Below are 21208 nucleotides of genomic sequence, written 5' to 3'. Positions count from 1 at the left end.
ATAAAAATTTTCATGTGTCATATATGGATACAAACAATTATTTGTACATAAAATTTTTTTTTTCTTCTGGGGGAGATTACAAAAAGGGTGAAGAAATGGTTATATGCTTCCATAAAAAACATTAAATGTTTTATTATATAAAGCAAAAATTTTTAACTTTATTTATACTCGATCATTTATTTTTTCTAATTTAAATTATGGTTTTAATTTTTTTTGCTTATGAGGAAAATGTTTTTAATGGTAGTTTATAAATATGAAATTTTGTAAGGAAAAAAAAAAAAAAAAAAAAATGGAAAGACATGATAAGCAAATATTATATATATATATTATATATATTATATATATATATATATATATGTATTAATTCTTTTTGAATTATTATTTTTTTTTGAACTCAGATATTTTTCTTCAAACAGAAAAAAGAAATAAAATTGATGAATAATAAAATTGAGATGTAAATAATTGGGAGATAATATGTAAGAAAAAAAAAAAAAAAAAAAAAAAAAAAAAATTCACACAAGACTACTACATTTTAATTATAATTAGAAATGGATAAAATATAATATTATGCATATATATAAATATATGCTCACATATATATATATATATATATATATATATATAGAACAAAAAAAATGTAAATATTTTTAAATATATAAGGTCAACTGTTAATTATATTAATTATATAAATATTATTAATCATAGAAGCATTACTAAATATAAAATAAATAGATTAAAAAAAAATGTGCATATTGTATTATATATATATATATATATATATATATATATATATATCCTTTTAATTAGGCTCATTATTATGTATTTAATATATATATGGCACATTTACATACTTAAAATTTTTTGTATTGCTCTGTGGGAGTGGTTTTATGATTTTTATTTTTATAATTTTTATATCCTTTATTGTAAGTATTTGTGTCGTACATATTATTCGTTTTATTATTGTAGTTATTATTTTTGTTATAACTGTTTTTCTTATATTCATATGGATTTGTATGATTTGTATGATTTGTATAATTTGTATAATTTGTATAATTTGTATAATTTTCATTATTATTATTATTATTATTATTATTATTATTATATGAATTATGTTCATGTACAATATAATTTGATTCATATTTATTGGTTGAAGATATATTTCTATTGTAATTATAATATGAATGATCTTTTACTTTATAGGTATATGAATTTTTCTTAATAATTGTACTATCATCATCATAATAATAATTATTATTATTTTCATTATAATTATCATTATAATTATTGTTATCATTATTATTATTATTGTCATAATTATTACCATCACAATTATTTTCATCCTTATAATTATCATCTTTATAATTATCATCATAATGTCTATCCTCATTAATATTATTATCTTTAATGTTATTATCTTTAATATTATTATCTTTAATATTATTATCTTTCAGTTTGTATATTTTTTTATTATCCTTTTTTTGTTTCCTTAATTTCTCTTCTCTTGCTCTAGGTACCGTCTCTATATTATCAAGAACCACGTCTACATTATTTTGATAATTCTTTTTTTTTTTTTTGTTCTTTGCATTCCTCTCATTTATCGTATTTGTATCATCACTTATGGTGTTCATATTTTTATTATCATTATTATTCAAGTTCTTAATATTATATGAATTGTTGAATATATTTGTTTTTGAAAACGAGTTATTAAAATGTTCCTTTTTTTTTCTTCTCTTAATGTCTTTGTCTACTTTTGAAGGAATTACATTTTCTTGAATTTTTTTTCTATCTCCTTCTATTTCGTCGTGCATCAATTTTTCATCACACGTTAATTTTTCATCACACGTTAATTTTTCATCACGTATTAATTTTTCATCACATGTTAATTTTTCATCACATGTTAATTTTTCATCACATGTTAATTTTTCATCACATGTTAATTTTTCATCACGTATTAAATTTTCATCACACATAAATTTTTCATTCTTTATTTTTTCCCTTTCTTCATTGCTGTCTTCCTTTTCAACTTTATTTTCTTCATTTATTTTTTCTTCAGTTTTGAAAAATTCATTGTTGTCTTTCATTTGATTATTTTCTTTAATATTATCTTCATAGTAATTTATTGGTAGATTAAACTCATCATTGTGGTAATCTTGGTTATTTTTTTCGTATGTCTGTTTATAATAATTATCATCATTACAATAATAATAATAATCATTATTATTATAATTATTATTGTAATAATATTTTTTATTATTATTATTATAATCATAATTATAATTATTATTATCATTATTATTATTATTATTATTATTATTATTATTATTGTTCATGGTTGAATGATTTTCATTTAATTGATAATTATTTGCTGGCATATATTTTCGATGTCTTCTTTTAATTTGACTTGGGATATTTTCCACTCCAAAATCATAACCATTTTTGTGGTTATGGTAATAATAATTATTTCTATCACCAGTATGATAATTGTGTCTATCTCTGTTTTTATTATTATTGTTGTTATTGTTCATCTTATCTTCATTGTAATCCTTTGGATAATTTACATCATCATAATTTTCGATTCCATACTTATTTCTATTACTATTAAATGTATTGTTCATTTTATTTTTTTTAAAATAATGTAAATTTTTTTTTTTATCATTACTATTGTTGTAGTTATCCTTAAAATTATCGTTGGAATAATTATGGTTCATGTACTTATTTGTAATTTTGTTCATATCATTAGATTGATTAAAATAATTGTTGTTACTATATTTATAATTATTTTCATTATTATGCTTATTAAAATATTTATCACTTATACCGCTTTTATTTCCATAACTTTTATAACTTACCACACTTTTACTATCCATTTTATCATGTTCATCATTGTTATCATCACATTTATTAATTACCTCGCTTTTATTACTTTTATTATTTTTATTATTTTCTTCATTTATATCTACTGCTACCATATTATTATTACTACTATTACAAATATTATCATTATCATTATTATTATCATTATTATTATGTTTGTCATTTACAATTTCATCATTCGTATATACTTTTTGCACATCTCCACTTTGTGCATGCAAATAAGAATCATTAGAATAGCTATTCGTATTATTACGTACATTATTATTCACATTTATATCATTCATACCATTTATCATATGATTATATGTTTCTATTTTATTGTTTGCCCTCATATGCTTATATACATCCACATTTTTCCCATTCGTATATACCATATCATGATGATTATTATAATTGTACTTATTTAAATAATACTGTTTTCCCCTCATATTATTAAAATGATAGGTATCATTATAATTACTCACTTGATAATTTGTACCTGTCACGTATTTTTTCTTATGCAGATTGTTATATCTTATCACATTCGTATTCATATAATTTTTATATTCTTCAAAATTATGTTGATTATGAACCATATATAAATTGTTTTTATTCATATCATCCTTCAGAACCCTCTGACCAGCTGTTATGTCTATATTATTTATGTGTTCTCCCATATTATTATTGTAACTATTTTTCCCACTATAACTATTATTTGGTATGGTTCTTCCCTCATTATATGAATTCATATTATTATGATGATAATTATTAAAATGATTGTTACCATGGTAATTGTTATGATGATAATTATTATGATGATGGTAATTATTGTGATGATGATAGTTATTGTGATGATGATAATTATTATTATGATGATAATTATTATTATGATGATAATTATTATAATGACTATTACTATTACTATTATTATTATGATAATTACCAAAATTATTATTCATGCTGTTGCTCTTGTCATTATTGTTATTATTATCATCATTATTATTGTTATTATTATCATCATTATTAATATTATTATTATCATCATTATTATTATTATTATTCTCATTATTATTATCATCATCAATATTATTATTATTGTCATTATTATTGTCATTATTATTATCATTATCATTGTCATTATTCTTACCAAATTTCTTGTACATCATATTACTAGGGTGATAATCATAAGTGCCTCCTTCCATCTTACCATACTCATTATAATACACTCCATTCCTTCCATTTTTATAAGAATATCTATCTATATTATTATTCCACAATCTATTTGTTATTTTAGCACTCTCTTTCACATATGTATCAATGCCAAATTTTCTACTATTAATATTATCATACGTTTTGGTAGCACAAGAGGTATCATAACAATTTTCCATATTCTTATCAGTATTATTTATATTATTAGTATATATAGTCAAATCACAATTATTTTTTTCTTCTAATGAATGCTTATTTAAAATAATATCACCACCTACATCCTTTTTCATAGACAAATCGTTTTTTTGGTAAAACCCTTTTTTCTTTTTTTTTTTATCAAACATTTCTTTATTGTTTTCATCATATATACAAAGAAAGGTGTTTTGAGTTTTCATACTATAGTCATCAGTAATGTTTTCTCTAGAATTAAAAAGAGCCCTGTTAACATCCCCTCCATTTCTATTGTTATTTGTTATATCACCATTTTTATATATGTTATTAGTAGTATTAATATTTATATTATCAATATGTAAATTATCAATATGTAAACTATCAATATGTATACTATCAAAATGTATACTATCCATGGTATTCATGTTCATATTGTTCATATAAGTTTCTTTCATACTATTATCCTTTTTTATATTATCATCCTTCAATTGTTTTAATTTATTTATACAACTATTTGTATTTAAATCATTTTCCTTGTATACGTAGCTATTAGATATAACACTATCACCAAAAGAATCGTCATTTTTAATCATAGAACAACCAGAAGTATTTGTTGAAATTGTTTCATTATTCTTAAGGCTATCATGATGTGTGACATAAGATTCGTTGTGTACATTATTATTCGAATAATATTGGGGTTCTTCTTTGGTGTTATAAATTTCCTGTTCTTCTTCTTTATGATCCTTTTCTGTTTTTATTTCATCGTCATCTTTCTTCTGAATAATGTTGTCTTCCTTATCATGTTCAGGATGCTTTTTATTATCATTATATTGTTCACATTGACATTGGCATTGGCATTTACATTCGCATTTGCATTCGCATTTATGTCCTTTTTCTTGTCCTTTTTTTTCTTCTTCCTTTTCTTCCTCCTCTTGATCATCCACTAGCATATCACCTTCATAATTAATCATCATTTTACTCAATATACATCTAAATCCTTCCATATTTATAGATTGTTCAAAATGTTGCATATGCGGTTTCATCATAGAAATTTCCAAGTTCTTAAAACTATTTTTCCTGCAATGGAAATTTTCAGATCTTGATCTTACATGCAACATATCTATTGATTTCTTCATACAGCACAATTCTTCTATTTTTTTTTTGTTTTTTTTCTTTTGTTTCAATTCGTCATACGTTTGAGATTCTTTTGCATCATTTAATACAGTTGGTGTATTAGTACAATTCACCACATTGGGCATATTCATTTCTTCATTTAATACTATATTTATTTTCTCCCTATTTTGCTCTAACATGAATCCTTTTTTTTGCCAGTTCATCTTATTATTAATTTTGTTTGCTCGTTTTCTTCCCTTTTCTTCGTTGTACATGTATTCATTTTTTACTAATTTGTCAACAGAACTTATTACGTTTAGTACACCGTTATCTTTGTTCATTGAATAATTGGGTGTAGAAATATGAGTTGAATGTTTTTTGTATTTATAATTATCTTTATAACATGAAAACTCGGATTTGTAACAGTTCACCGTTGTGTTTGAAATGGAGGTTATGTTATTCATTTGTTCCTCTTCTTCATTGTTTATATGGTCAATAACCCAGGTATTTTGTGTAGCCTTTTTTTTGGTGTCAAAAGTTAAATTGGTAGTTGAGTTGGACGATATGATAGCTTTTCTTTCTTTGTTGCTTCTTCCATATGTAGAATTACAAAATTGGTCTTGTCCTTTAACGATCTGCGGAATGTTCGTGATATTATACATGTTTGGAATATTCGACCCATTAGAAATGTTAGATATATTGGGCATGTTGGAGATTTTTGAAATGTTTGGTATATTTTGAACATTTTGCATATTCTTAACATTTGGTATATTCTTAAAATTTTGAATATTTTGAATATTTTGAATATTTTGAATATTTTGAATATTATGGGTAATATATCCATTTGAAGTTGTTACACCAATGTTATCTATTATTTTATTTCTTTCATTTTCTCCTATTATACCACTGTAACAATTATGTTCTTTAATTCTCCTCTCTATTTTCCCTTTCTTCTTATAATATTTAATATCCTTTTTATTTGAATAAGGCATTGTCATATAACTATTATAATCCTTTTTTCTTTGGAAATTTGTTTTGTAGGAATCATTATATGTAGAAATATTTATAGATGTATGATCGACATAATTGCGTACATTATTATCTGCCTCTACATGTTTATTATAAGAGAAATTCTTATCTTTAAAATAACCAAATCGTTTTTTTGAAATAGGATGATAATTCATGTTGTCATTGTCATGTATCATATTTATTACACCTTGGCAATTATTTCTAATCCTATTTTTTTCTTCATTTCTATAATTATTATAAGTGTAATTTTTATTATTTGGTATAATTGAACCATCACAAATTGTTATATCAGTATTGATATTTTTCTCCTCTTTATTTTCAATAGTTATGTTAGGGTCATCATTTTGTAAATTTGGAGAATACTGAACATCACAGTTGTTATCGGTTTTATCAAAATTAATAATATTGTTATCTCTATGATAATATATCTCACATTCTTTTTTATCATCCTCTATACTAATTATATGGTTATTTTTAATAATGCTATCTTGATTTTGATCTTGATTTTGATCTTGATTATGATCTTTATCTTGATTATGATCTTTATCTTGATTATGATCTTTATCTTGATTATGATCTTTATCTTGATTACGATCTTTATCTTGATTACGATCTTTATCTTGATTATGATCTTTATCTTGATTACGATCTTTATCTTGATTACGATCTTTATCTTGATTACGATCTTTATCTTGATTATGATCTTTATCTTTATCTTCATCGTTATCTCGATTTTGATTATGATCATCATCATATTTTACATGTTTTATATTCTTATCATCCTCCCTTTTATCATATATAATATCATTATTTTTAATTGTGTCTCCCTTATTGTTATTCTCGCCATTTTCATACATATTATTTCCCTCATTATCATTATATTTATTATCCTTTGACATATTACTTCTTTGATATCCTGCGTTAAAATTATTATAGGCATAGTTATGATTCTTCATATTTTTCCCACTCCTATTACTGTAATTAAAATTGTACCCATTTGTGTAATTTTTATTTGGACCCTTTTTCTTAAAAGTCTCGTTTTTTGAAAATGAATAATGATTCTTTTCATACGATAATTCCTTACTTCCTTCACAATGTAAAGTATTTCCATTACTATAATTATAAGAATTGTTCATATTACATTGTATATGTGATTTGAATGAGTGGTCATTTTTTATATTATTCCTATTGTTATATTTAAAAGATTTATTATTTGTGGAATTATCAAAATTTTCATCCTTAAACAAATTATTATTATCGTTAATATCGTAATAATCATCATAATCATTAATATTATTATGATAATAATAATTATAATTATAATTACTATTATAATTACTATTGTTATTATTATTATTACTATAATTATTATTATTATTATTATTATCTTCAGCTGTATTACCTTGTTCATTTTTATTCTTTACCTCTCCAATTTTACATTTCAAATATTGCTCATTCTCCAAATAGGATACATTATTTTTATTCATACTGTTTTTATTGGAGATTTTTTTTATATCTAGATTTTCCTCCTCTCCTTTTATTTCTGCCATTCCATTTTCATCATCTCTCTTATCATTATTATCAAATGTATCATAAAAATTGGAATGAGCCTTAACATTAGCTATATTATCCTCCTTCTTTTTATCATTATTATTATTTTTTTTATTATAATTTTGTTCTATTTCAGTATATATTATATCTGAATTATCCTTTTCCATTGCCACATCACTATCATGATTTGTCTTTTCCTTATCATTATATGTATTAACATATACACTGTTTTCAGAGGGCTTGCCTTCTTTTTTATATTTATCACACATATTATCCATAATAATATCTTTTGATGCATTATCATTATTGCTATAAGAACGATTTTCTTCCATATTTGTATTATTAAGTACAACACTATTATTTTTTGGTGATATACATGTATTATTTTCCTGGATACTTGACTTTATCCTATCGTCACTAGTTAAATTACAATTATCACTATTATTAACATTCGGTATATTATCATTACTACTATTTTTATTGTCATCCTTATGGTCCTCCTTATTGGTATTCTCATCATAAACAACAACACTGTCATTTTGATTTTTATCAATTTCATTTTTTTTATTTGCATATTTATCCTTTCCAAAACAATTAAAATTTGTATCGTCATTTTTGTTATCATAAAGGATATTACGACTGGAAGTACCTTTTTGCATAGTATCATTTTCCTTTGTATCAATGTAATTATTATATGGATAATAATTATTCATGCAGTTGTTCTTATTTCTGTAATTCATATGTATGTTGACTCTATGGTTATTATGATAATTATTATTATGATAATAATTATTACTACTATTATTATAACTGTTGTTATAATGATTATTGTTATTGTAACCAAAGTTTCCATAATTAATCAATTTCATATTCAAAGAATTATAGAAATGGTTTGAAGTGTTATTTTTATAATTATTTTGATATCTATAATAATTTTTTTTCTTATTTTTCATTGTAAAACTTTCTTCGTATGTATTTAATACATTATCGTCTCTTATATATGTATCATTTGTATTACCATTATTTCTTGGTGAAGTAATTCCTTTTGGAAAATAATTTTTATTAATTCTTATGTTTTTTTTCATATTCTGATCTTTGTTCATTGGACGTATATCATTTGTCTTCATATCATTCGTCTTCATATCATTTGTTTTCATATCATTTGTTTTCATATCATTTGTTTTCACATCATTTGTTTTCACATCATTTGTTTGCCCGTCATTTGTCTTCACATCATTTGTTTTCACATCATTTGTTTTCACATCATTTGTCTTCACATCATTTTTACATGTATCATTCCTATTGAATTCATTTTTTTTTTTATTAATATCATTAGCCTGATATTCTTTACTTTCGCTAGTATATTCACTTCTTGCTGTTGCCACGCTATTAGACATCTTTTTTGACGATATCTGCTTATGGTCTTTTTCATTCAACTCATTGTCTATAGTTGTACATCCATTATAATAATTATATGGATTATAATAATGATAATTATTGCCACTTAAATTATTATTAGAAATATGAAAATTGTGACTACTACTACTACTATTATTATTATTATTATTATTATTATAGGTGTTATGGGTAGTACTTGTAGTATAAATATTATTATATCTGTTGTGAATAGTACTTCCCTTTTTGTTATATTTCACATAATCCCCATCATGATAATTATTACTTATACCACTGCTATTATTATTATTATTATTATTACTACTACTATTATTATTATAATGGTTATAGTAATTGTAATTATTATTATTATTGTTGTTATAATTACCATTATTATTGCAATTTTTGTAATTTCTACCCCTTCCAAAATACTCATAATTCTCTTCATTAAAATGTATCTTATTATAATATCTATTGTTGATATTCTGATTACTGTACATTTTATTCGAACCATAATTTCCATTGTAACTTAAGAAATTATTCCCATACTTGTTGTAACTTAAAGTATCATTCAAATTTGTTTCATTTGTATTATCTGATTTCCCATAATTATTATTTCCATCGTCTCCATTTTTTATATTATTCATTTTCATACAATTATCTGAATTATCAACATGAGGCAAATCCGTGATCTCTTCAATACTTTTTGGATTTTTCTTCATTTCATTTTCTTTAATAGAAGGATCCATAATATTTTAATAAATAATATCCTCCCCTCCAAAAAAAAAAAAAAAAAAAAAAAAAAAAAAAAACACAGAAAAGAAACGAAAAGAAAAATATAAATATATATGAATAAATCTCACATATACAAAATGAAAAGAATATTACAACACATTTCTTTTTGTAACATGTGTCCATACATATAGAAAAAAAAAAAAAAAAAAAAAAAAAAAAAGGTGTAGGCTTATAAAGAAAATATACTTATAAATTTTTATTTATTATTTATTTTTTTTTTTTTTTGTTCTGTATTTTACTTACAAATATTTTATTTTTTAATATATAAATATATTTATATATAATTAAATATTTATTTATATAATATATATATATATATATATATATATATATATTTATTATTTTTATTAAATCTCTAAGGTGGAAAAAAAAAAAAAAAAGTCTATCTAATTATTTTTAATTGATACATTTAATTACACTATAAACATGTATGACAAATTTTGTTTTTTTTTTTTTTTCTTTTTTGATGATTTCATTAAATAAAAATAAAACACATTTTAAATTAGAAATAATTCCTGAATAAAAAAAGGGGAAAAAAAAATATATATATATAAAATAAATACATAATATATATGTTATGTAAATAAATAAATAATTAAATATACTATATATATATATATATATAATATATATAATGTCATTATATGATTAAGCATATAAATTGGGTAATAAAAAAAAAAAATGTTCTTAAGCAATAATGAAAATATATAACTCAAATAAATTTTTATTTATGTAAAGGATACATTATGTAAAATATTTTATTTCCATACCTATTCTACTTGATTAATATTTTTTGTTATGAATTAATTTTTCTACAAATATTTTGACGATAAGAATGCTGAAAATAAATAAAAAAAAAAAAAAAAAAATTTTTTTAATGAATATAAATCGTTTTACATTTAAGTATATATTAAATATATATTTAACAGCTGCACATAAAAATTTTAAATAAATGTTCTTATTTATTTTAGTTATTTTTTTACACATATATTATGTACCATATTTATATCTTATACATATATATACATATTTTAAGTGTGTGTAGTAAATATTAACCCGTTATATATATATATATATATATATATATATATATATATATATATATATATTATATATGTATATATAAAAAATGGAAAAATATATGTATTTGTTAAGTATAAAAAGGAATATAAATAAACTATACAATTTTTAATTGGAATGGATATTCATGTAGTATATTTATATATATATATATATGATGTATACTTAAATAAAAATTCATACCTTATCCTTAATAGATGAAATTTTGTTATTTCAACAAACAAGATATATGATAATATATATTCAGTCATAAAATATATACATATTTATGTAGATCTTTTTTTTTTTTTTTTTTTTTCTTCTTTATTCAAGTATTCTTCTTCAACATCCTGCAAAATTTTACTGCAACAATGTAACGATAAATTAAAAAAAATACATAGTTTATGGTATGTGGCAAAAATTTTATCGATAAAGGTTGATCCTTAAAATGTGCAAAAAAAAAAATATATATATAATATAATATATAATAGTATATATGAATGATGAATATATTAACTTGAGCAATATGAATTTAAAAAATATATGTATATGAAAAAAAAAAAAAAAATATATAATACAAAATAAATAAAAACACTTCAATCATAAATAATTAAAAGAAGGTATAATATTATAATTTTTATTTCTTACATTATTTTATAATGCCAATTACATTTTAGATCACATATATATATATATATATATATTTATATGTGTGTGTTAATAATTTTCCATTTTATTGTTTATATTAAATATAGCTATTAATTATTCTGAACGTTCAGAATTTTTTTTTTATGTTTGTTCATACAACTAGCCATAAATTTAATATTTTATTCATATTTATATTCATATGAAATATTCTTAATAAAAAAAATTGCTTGAATATTACATTAAAATTTGCAATTATCCTAATAAAAAATAAAATCCAACAATATATAAAATTGTCTTAATCATATTTGTATTCCATATTTTTGAACTATGTTATATGAATATATTTTTTTTTTTATATTTATAGATTTCTTTTTTGTTTCTGAATATATATTATAATCAATTGGTAATTTCCTTTTTTGTACTCATAGAAGGATAATAATATAATAAAATATTTTTTATTCATGTTGTGATACATTATTGAAATTTCCTTTAATATATATGTGTTCACTTTTATAAAATTTATTTAAATAAATAATATATTAAATGCAATATAATATATTCATTTAGAAGAACTTAAAATATTTATAAGGACACCATCATGAAAAAAAATTTCATAATAAATTATTTAGTTATACATAATAATAATATATATATATATATATGTATATATACATATATACATATATACATATACATGTCTTTCACTCGCAATATTTCTCATAAAAATGACTTACTGGAAAATAGGAATTAAAAAGAAGAAAGGAAATAATATTTATACACTAGTTTTCATGTTTATCAAAATAATTTTTTAATTTTATATATGTAAACAAATTGGTTCAATTTTTATTTATGAAAAAGGAATAAATGAAAGTTTTTTGTGTGCATATGAGAACTCTCAAAAAATGTTGGAAAAATGTTATTTGCAAATATGAATTAAAGCGAAAAAAAAAAAATATATATATATATATATATATATATATATATATATATATATACATATTATTTTCGATAGCCTTCGGAATTCATGTAAATACATTCAAGTTGTATATATATATATATATATATATATATATGTATATATTATAATATAATATAATATAAAAATAAGAATAAAATATACAATTGTTACCATAATTATAATTAAAATATATTAAGGTTCGTAAGAAAAGAATTAAAAAGGCATAATCCTCTTTCCTTTATTTACCACCATTATTGTGTTTTGAATAAGTTATAAAATGAAAATTTAAGGGTATAATTATTACTTTATATTTTAATTATTTGTCCTTTTTTCATTTTTTCTTTTTCTCTCACTTTTATATATATATATTGTTAAAAGTATGTTTTCGAAATAGGACATGTATCCAGTACATATTTAAAAAAAATAAACAAAATAGATAGAAAACATATGAACTGTAGACCATTATTTAATTTATATAAAATATTTGGAGGTGATTACAGAAAAAAAAAAATATATAATATGTTCTCCAAACATTTTCAGTTATTAATTAAAATTACATAAAATCATTTTTATATTTGAAATGTTATATGTATATATTCACTTTTTTGAAGAATTATATATCAAAATAAGGAGCTATAAACACTTATTTGTACAAATATTTATATTATTTCTATTTTATGTATACATTATTATATACTTTTTTTAAATATACGAAATAAAAAATAATTATAGAACATAAGAATAATAAAAAAAAAATATAGAAAGAAGAGAACGTTCTTTTTTTTATTATTTTTTTATTTTTCAATATACATATATTATGGAAGGATACAAATGCATATATTATATATATATAATATATATATAATATGTATATATATAATATATATATTATATTGTTATTTTAATATTTCATAAAATTTAAAAGGGAAAAATATGTATTTTAAAAAAGAAATATATATATATATATATATATTACATTTATGTATAATTATTTATATCTTTAAATTTTATGTGCAAAAGAATATAATAGGTAATCTTATATATATTTTAATATCATCTAATAAAAATCATAAATAACTGGAAAGAGTATTATTATTATATATATAATATATTTATATATACTTATTTTTTGAGAATATTTACTAAATAATAGATAATAAAAAAATAAAAATAAAGAAAGTATAACAGCATTTGTCATATAAAATTGATCATATATAAATTTCATTATATATAAAAACAAATGAATAAAAGATAATGATATAAAATAAAATATATATAGATATATTTAATAAATTCCAAGGAATTGTATCGTAGGAGTTATAAATTCTTTATAACCTAGTCCGATTTTTTTTTTTTTTTTTTTTTTTTTTTAAAATTGTAATAAGAATATGATTTTAGAAAAAAAGTTCAGATTAATATATTTTGACCTTTTATAGGTGAATTTTTTTTTTTTTTTTTTTTTTTTTTTTTTGATTTGTTTATGTTTTTATTTATATTTTTTTAATGAGATAAAAGGATTAGAAGAATGAATCATCTATTCAGTTTTCAAATAAATTTAAATGACATCTTTACAGGTGATAACATCAAAAAATCAGAGAACAGTTGTGATTATTGTATTAAAAGGAAAAGGGTATGTAAATGTGACACTATAAAAGAGGAACTGGGAAGGTAACAAAAAATAAAATAAAATAATAATAAGATAATAGAATAATATAAATATATATATATATATATATATATATATATTTATATATATATGAATATATGAATATATAAATAAATAAATATTTATATATATATGCATATTTTCCCATATTAATGTATTTTTTTGTTTTTCCCATGCTCCCCTTTTTTCACAGTGAACATATAGCCATTTTGAACGACCTGGTGGATCTGAAGAAATATTACGATGAAGTGTGCGAAAAGATTGTTGATAAATATCAAGACGTTGTTCATCGCTTTGAGTACGATAAAGATATAGTGAAATATATAAAGAAGCATAATATAAATGATGAGATAGAATGTGTAGATTGGTTATATTTTTATGAGTTATTAAAAGAAAGGAAAATTCTTGAAAATATAATTAACACAAAAGAAGATAAGGATAATGTGACATCATTGAATAGTTTCCATATAAATGAAGAAGCAAATTTTATAAGTTGTATAAATTATTATTTAAAAATAAATAAATATAACAATGTTCAGCATAATTGGATGGGTATGAGTTTAAATCCTTTTAATGAATATATAAATAATAATTATAATTTTGATATATTTAATAAAAATGAAAATATTGATGATATAAATAAAGAAAAGAAAAATGATTTTTTGAATTATCATTCATTATTAAAAATGAAAAATGAAAAAGAAGATATATATAATGAAAGAAAAAAAGATGATATATTATTATATAAAGATAAAAAATTTTATCCTTTATATTACTATTCATATATATTATATGAAAATGAAAAATGGATCTCTGGTATCAATAATACAGGGAATATATTACATTTAGAAAATATTGAATATGTATGGAATAAGACCGTTCGAGAAGGTAATAAAATAAAGTTATTTCATTTAATTACATGTGATTGTTTAAAAATAAAGGATATTCATAATATTTATATGAATAACAAAGAAATAAGCAAGGATAAAATAAAAATAATAGAGGAAAGTATTCATATAGAACGAATATTATGTATAAGTCAATTAGTATGTTCTTTAGGTATGATAAATATTGGAGGATGTTTTATTATGAAAATAAAATTATCTTTTGATAATTTCCTTTTATCAATTTTTTCTATTCTTTCAATATGTTTTAAAAAAGTTGATGTTTATAGACCATCGTGTTGTTATTTACAAAATGTAATATTTTTGATAGGAATCCATTTTAATGGAATAACATCTATATTTTTGTCCTGTTTAAATAATTGGGTTCAGTTAGCACAAAAAGAAATCGTTCCCCTATTAAGTTGTAATGATAAATACAACGTTGAAGATAATATTGGAAATGTAAAAGAAAATGAACAGAAAAAAATTAAACTTAATGATAATATTCTTCATGATAATAGGAAAGAGCATACTATGTGGGATTATATAAATCATAGTATTATACCACTGAAATGGATTAAAAGCAATTATTTAAAAGAATATAAAAATTGTATAAATCATTTTATTGAATATATAATATATGAATTAAAAAAATGTATTAATGTATCAAATATAAGCTTAATTAAAAAGAATATAGAAAATACGAAGAATACTTATATATCCCAATTTTTTGAAGAACATAAAATTATCGATATTAAAAAAAAAGATAAACTTATATACAAATTGATGGATCATATATATGAGGATGTTAATTTATTAAATGAAAGGTATCATGAAGAAAATAAAGATAAAATAAATGATCATAAATATAATAACATTGATAATGTCAGTATATCATCAGAAGATATAAACAATGAAACATTTTTTAATAATAATATTAACAATGCAGATAATAAGAATTGGTTAAAAATAAATAATTCTATTTTATATGAAACCGAAGAAAAAGGTATTTATTTTAGAAATACATATTATAAAAATAATTATTGTAATGAGAATATAAAAAAATATCGAAAAAAAATAACAGCTTTATTAAAAAAAATAAAATTTAAAAATATTAGTAATAATCATGATAATAATATAAATTTAGAAGATGAAGATGATATAAACGAAAATAAAAAAAAAACAAATAATTATCATAACAATAATAATAATAATAATAAAAATGAATTATTCCAACTTGATGAATATATTATAAAAAAAAGAAAATTTAGTATGGATAAAAATTTAATTTTAAAACATCATTTAGAATTTGAAAATTTATTAAAAAAACAAGTTTATTTTACCAATAAAAACTGGTTTAAATCTTATTTACACAATAATGTAGATAAATATAATAATTCATTTTTTTTAAAAAAGAAAAATACTTTTAAAGATATCCTAAAATGTAGATATTATTTATATTATAATAATTATGATATACATATTAATAGTTTTAAACAAATATTAAAACAATATGAACCATTAAATATCTCGTATATAAATTATGAGTTGCATGCAAATGTAATCGATTGTCTTTTTACTCTTACAAATTGTGCAAATTTAAATATTTTTCAAAATAGTTTATTTTTACAACAATTTATAGTTATAAGTAATGAACAAAATGTCTATAACTTTTTTTCAAAATTTCAAAGTGGTCACTATGTTTATTTTGATGCGAAAATTCAATCTCATATTTTATCGGAGCATGGTAAAACTCAAATGGAAAAAAAAAATAAAAAGAAAAAGAAAAATAAAAAGAAAAGAGTGGCATAATACAATGTGTACATATATGTGCCTTTAATTATAAGCATATATTTATGAACATATTTATGCACAACTATATATATATATATATTTATTTATTTATTTATTTATTTATTTATTTATTTATTTATTCATTCACATATATTAAAATTTTTTTTCATTTCAACTTTTCCGTTTTTTTTTTTTTTTTAGGATCGAAGAAACGTGGTGCAGATCATTCTGAAACATTCCTTAATCTAGATGATATGTACGAAAATACAAAGTCGTACAAAGCGATAAGCGAATTATTAATTAGTTATATAAAGGATAAGAATAGTTGCTCATTTATTTATATAGATATGAATAGTATATATCCAAATTTTGTAGATGTAGTAGAGAAAGAATTAAAAATAAAAAATTATTTGGTGGGTAGTTTAATTATAGCTTACAATTTTTTAAAAAAGAATGGGAATATGATAATACGTTTAAGTAGTGTTCTTACATTTTTTACGGCAGGGTTAATTTATATTTTATTTTGTTCATTTGATAAAATAGAGTTCTTTGTTCCACCTTCATGTGATGATATTAGTTTGGATATATTTTTATATTGTCACAACTTTAATGAAAATTATATATATCGTCATTATATACAATTTATATGGGATGCTTTAATATGTAATAAACATATTGATGAAAAATTGTTTAATATGGATGAAAAGAAGAAATTAGATAAGCCTATAAATAAAAAAAGAAAAGCCGATCTCTATTTTTCTGTTCCTATGTATTATTTAATGAATAAACATTTTGTAATGTTTTTAAAAAAATTCAATTCTTTTTATTTTAAACACCATATTAATGTATGCTTGAATTTTATGAAGGAGCCAAAATATTTCTATCATAATAAAATTTTGATAAAATCTTTGCTGACCCATTTTTTTAAGGCATATGTTATTCAGGGGAAAACATTTGAAAATGTATATAAGTCCATAGGAATGAGTTTTGATAATTTTTATGAAGGAAGAGAAGATAGTGATGATGAAGATGAAGAGGACGACGAAGACGAAGAAAATAAAAAGGAACAGGAACAGGAAGAAGAAGAAGAGCAAGAAGAGGAAAAAGAAAAAACACATGAAGCATATGATGAAGAGAAAAGTTTTAAAGCTTTTTTGCATTTAAATAGAAAAGAATCACATGCGAAAAACCAATTTGAATTTTATTCGAGCGATTCTAATTATTCAATAATGTGTGAATATAAAAATGTGCCGAGTGAAATATCTATATCTGAGTCTGCATGGGACAGTTCCTAGAAAAAGAAAAAATAAATAGATAAATATAAATATATATATATATATATATATATATATATATATATATATGTATGTATTATATTTTTTGCTTTTATAATACTTTTTAGTAATACATTTTGTTGTATGCCAAATATTTCCTTTTTTTTTATATTGTACTATTTGTTTTATTTATTTGTAAATATTTTTATAAGTATAAAAATATTTCATTTTATAATCCTACAAGTATTAAATTTTGTAATATTTTTTTTTTTTTTTTTTTCAGCGTTATATATCTCTATATTATTTATATTACACCTATTTATTTTATTTTATTTTATTTTATTTCATATTTTTTTTAATTTTTTTTTTTTTTTTTTTTTGATTAAAAAATAAATATGTTTTTGTCAATATTAAGAAAGCGTTTAAATTGTATTTTAAAATATATTATTTTTTTTTATTTGTTCCCTCGTATTTTTATTAAAAGAATGAAATGTTCTCATATGTGTTACATTTATGATCACAAAATGATTTTATGTTAAAAAGCATATAAGAAGAGGAAGGTAAATGGGAATGTGAAAGGGAATTTTCATTTTTAGCTTTAAGTTTGATGTTTGGTTCATAATGAATATATTTTTTCTTATATTATTTATAAATTTTGTATAAAGGTGAACATATTAAAATATATATATATTTATATTTTTATATATTTATATTTTTATATATATTTATGTGTGATTTTTAATTTTTTTTTTTTTTTCGTTTTTATTTTAATACTGGTGAATTAATTTTAATGGCTCTAAAACTATGTAAAAGATTTCTACGAAGTAATACTAAGAAGCCTATTTTTTCTAAGGCAAGAGATAATTTGAAAGAACGTTTTGATGATGATAATTATTCGTTTTTAGAAGATAATTCATTTGATAGCCCCTTAAAGGCTTCTGATGAATTTCCTTCTTATATGCAACCTTCTGATAAGAATAGTAGTTGGTCAGAAGAATGGCGAGATGAAAATTTAAAATTAAGAGAAAAAGAGAACAGATATAATTTGCGTGTATCTGATAATTATGCATATAGTGTTCCATATAATTATAAGATAGTTATACCTCATAAAGGAAAGAATATAAAAGATGAAAAGGATAAAAGAAAAAAATTATTAAATGATGAAAAATATATAAAAGAAGAATATAGTAGAGATGTAAGTAATACATTAAATTATAGTGATTTTTGTGGATTTCGAAATCCAACACTTTCAACTTTTGAAAATTATAGATATTGGCAAGATAGTGGTTTTAAAAAATTTATGAATCGTATATTTCCTATAAAGATACCAGAACATAGAAAAATTGATCCTTTGTTAAGAGAGTATATATATTTTTTACATTCCTTTGATCCTTATCGTTTTACATTCAAAAGGTTAAGTGAGAGATATTTGTTTCCTGAAAATGTTATACGTTCTATATATAAAGAAGAAAGTGTAAAACGTTTCTTAGAAGATTATCACTTATGTGATGATAAAACTAAAAGAATATCTAAGAAAGAAGCAGTTTTAAAAATTAAAGAATTAATCTATTCAAAAAAAATTGGATATAAAGATATAGGAGATTATGAAAATATAAAAAATGAACAAGATGAATTCTGCGGTCATAAAAATACATTTGATCAAATTAATAGACAAATTATACAAGTTGAATCTATATCAGCATTCCCATTAGCAGACAGAAGAAACCCTGTACCAAAAAGAGTTGATATTGATATGACGGTTTGTAATACTTCAAATATAAAAATTATGAACTGGATTAACCCTAACGATAAAGTCATATTTTAGTTTATTCGAACATTTTAATATGTAATGAACTATCCACATATCTATTTTGTTAAAAATAGGTACAATACATAAATAGAAAAATATGTATACATATATAAATATATTCACATTATGTACATTTATCCATCTAATTTGTTTAATATACATAAATATAAAAATATGTATAGATATATAAATATATTCACATATGTACATTTATCCATCTAATTTGTTTGTTTAATATACATAAATATAAAAATATGTATAGATATATAAATATATTCACATATGTACATTTATCCATCTAATTTGTTTGTTTAATATACATAAATATAAAAATATGTATAGATATATAAATATATTCACATATGTACATTTATCCATTTAATTTGTTTGTTTAATATACATAAATATAAAAATATGTATAGATATATAAATATATTCACATATGTACATTTATCCATTTAATTTGTTTGTTTAATATACATAAATATAAATTTCTTTTTTTTTTTTTTTCCATATATATATATATATATATGTATACCTTTTATTTTGTATATTAATTTTTTTTTTTTTTTTTTTTTTTTTTTTGAGTATATTATTTGTTCATGTGCAACATGCTTTTTGAAAATTCTATTATTAATTTTTTTTGGTTCTTAAAAATATACACATATATATATATATATATATATTATATTTATATATGTTTTTTTTTTGGACAATATAAAATTTTATATTATTTTTTTTTTTATTTTAAAAATTTTTTATGTTTTATGTTTTATTTTTTATATTTTTATATTTTATATTTTTCTGTGCATACCTCTATGCTATAAACAATGAAAACTCTTCAATCGTTTTTTTTTTTATTTAAAAGAAAAGAAAAATGTTGCACAGAATTTGTTGTTTAACCGTGCATTAATGTATATATATATATATATATATATATATATATATATATATAAATATATAGATTAATATAATTATTTTTTATAACGCACAATGGCA

The 21208-nt window shown here is 20.2% G+C and overlaps 3 protein-coding genes across 3 annotated transcripts; 2 read left to right on the top strand and 1 right to left on the bottom strand.

The window, feature by feature from the left end:
• Window positions 1–851: 851 nt before the first annotated feature.
• Window positions 852–10043, bottom strand: PF3D7_0105700 (asparagine-rich antigen Pfa35-2; the record flags this gene model as incomplete). The annotated part of the gene is made up of 1 exon (XM_001350952.1): window positions 852–10043. One exon carries the CDS (start codon window positions 10041–10043, stop codon window positions 852–854), a length of 9192 nt encoding a protein of 3063 aa, XP_001350988.1.
• A 4263-nt stretch (window positions 10044–14306) lies between these two features.
• On the top strand, window positions 14307–18420 carry PF3D7_0105600 (conserved Plasmodium protein, unknown function; the record flags this gene model as incomplete). Its single annotated transcript, XM_001350951.1, has 3 exons — window positions 14307–14449; window positions 14641–17078; window positions 17327–18420. The coding sequence occupies 3 exons, from the start codon at window positions 14307–14309 to the stop codon at window positions 18418–18420; spliced, it is 3675 nt and encodes a 1224-aa protein (XP_001350987.1).
• Window positions 18421–19189: 769 nt separating this feature from the next.
• Window positions 19190–20224, top strand: PF3D7_0105500 (conserved protein, unknown function; the record flags this gene model as incomplete). Its single annotated transcript, XM_001350950.1, has 1 exon — window positions 19190–20224. The coding sequence occupies one exon, from the start codon at window positions 19190–19192 to the stop codon at window positions 20222–20224; it is 1035 nt and encodes a 344-aa protein (XP_001350986.1).
• Between the last annotated feature and the right edge of the window lie 984 nt (window positions 20225–21208).

The sequence above is a fragment of the Plasmodium falciparum genome (genome assembly GCF_000002765.6).
Source record: "Plasmodium falciparum 3D7 genome assembly, chromosome: 1".
Taxonomy (NCBI): Eukaryota; Apicomplexa; class Aconoidasida; order Haemosporida; family Plasmodiidae; genus Plasmodium; species Plasmodium falciparum.
Note: the sequence above shows the minus strand (reverse complement) of the source record. Positions and strands in the feature narration are given on the sequence as shown.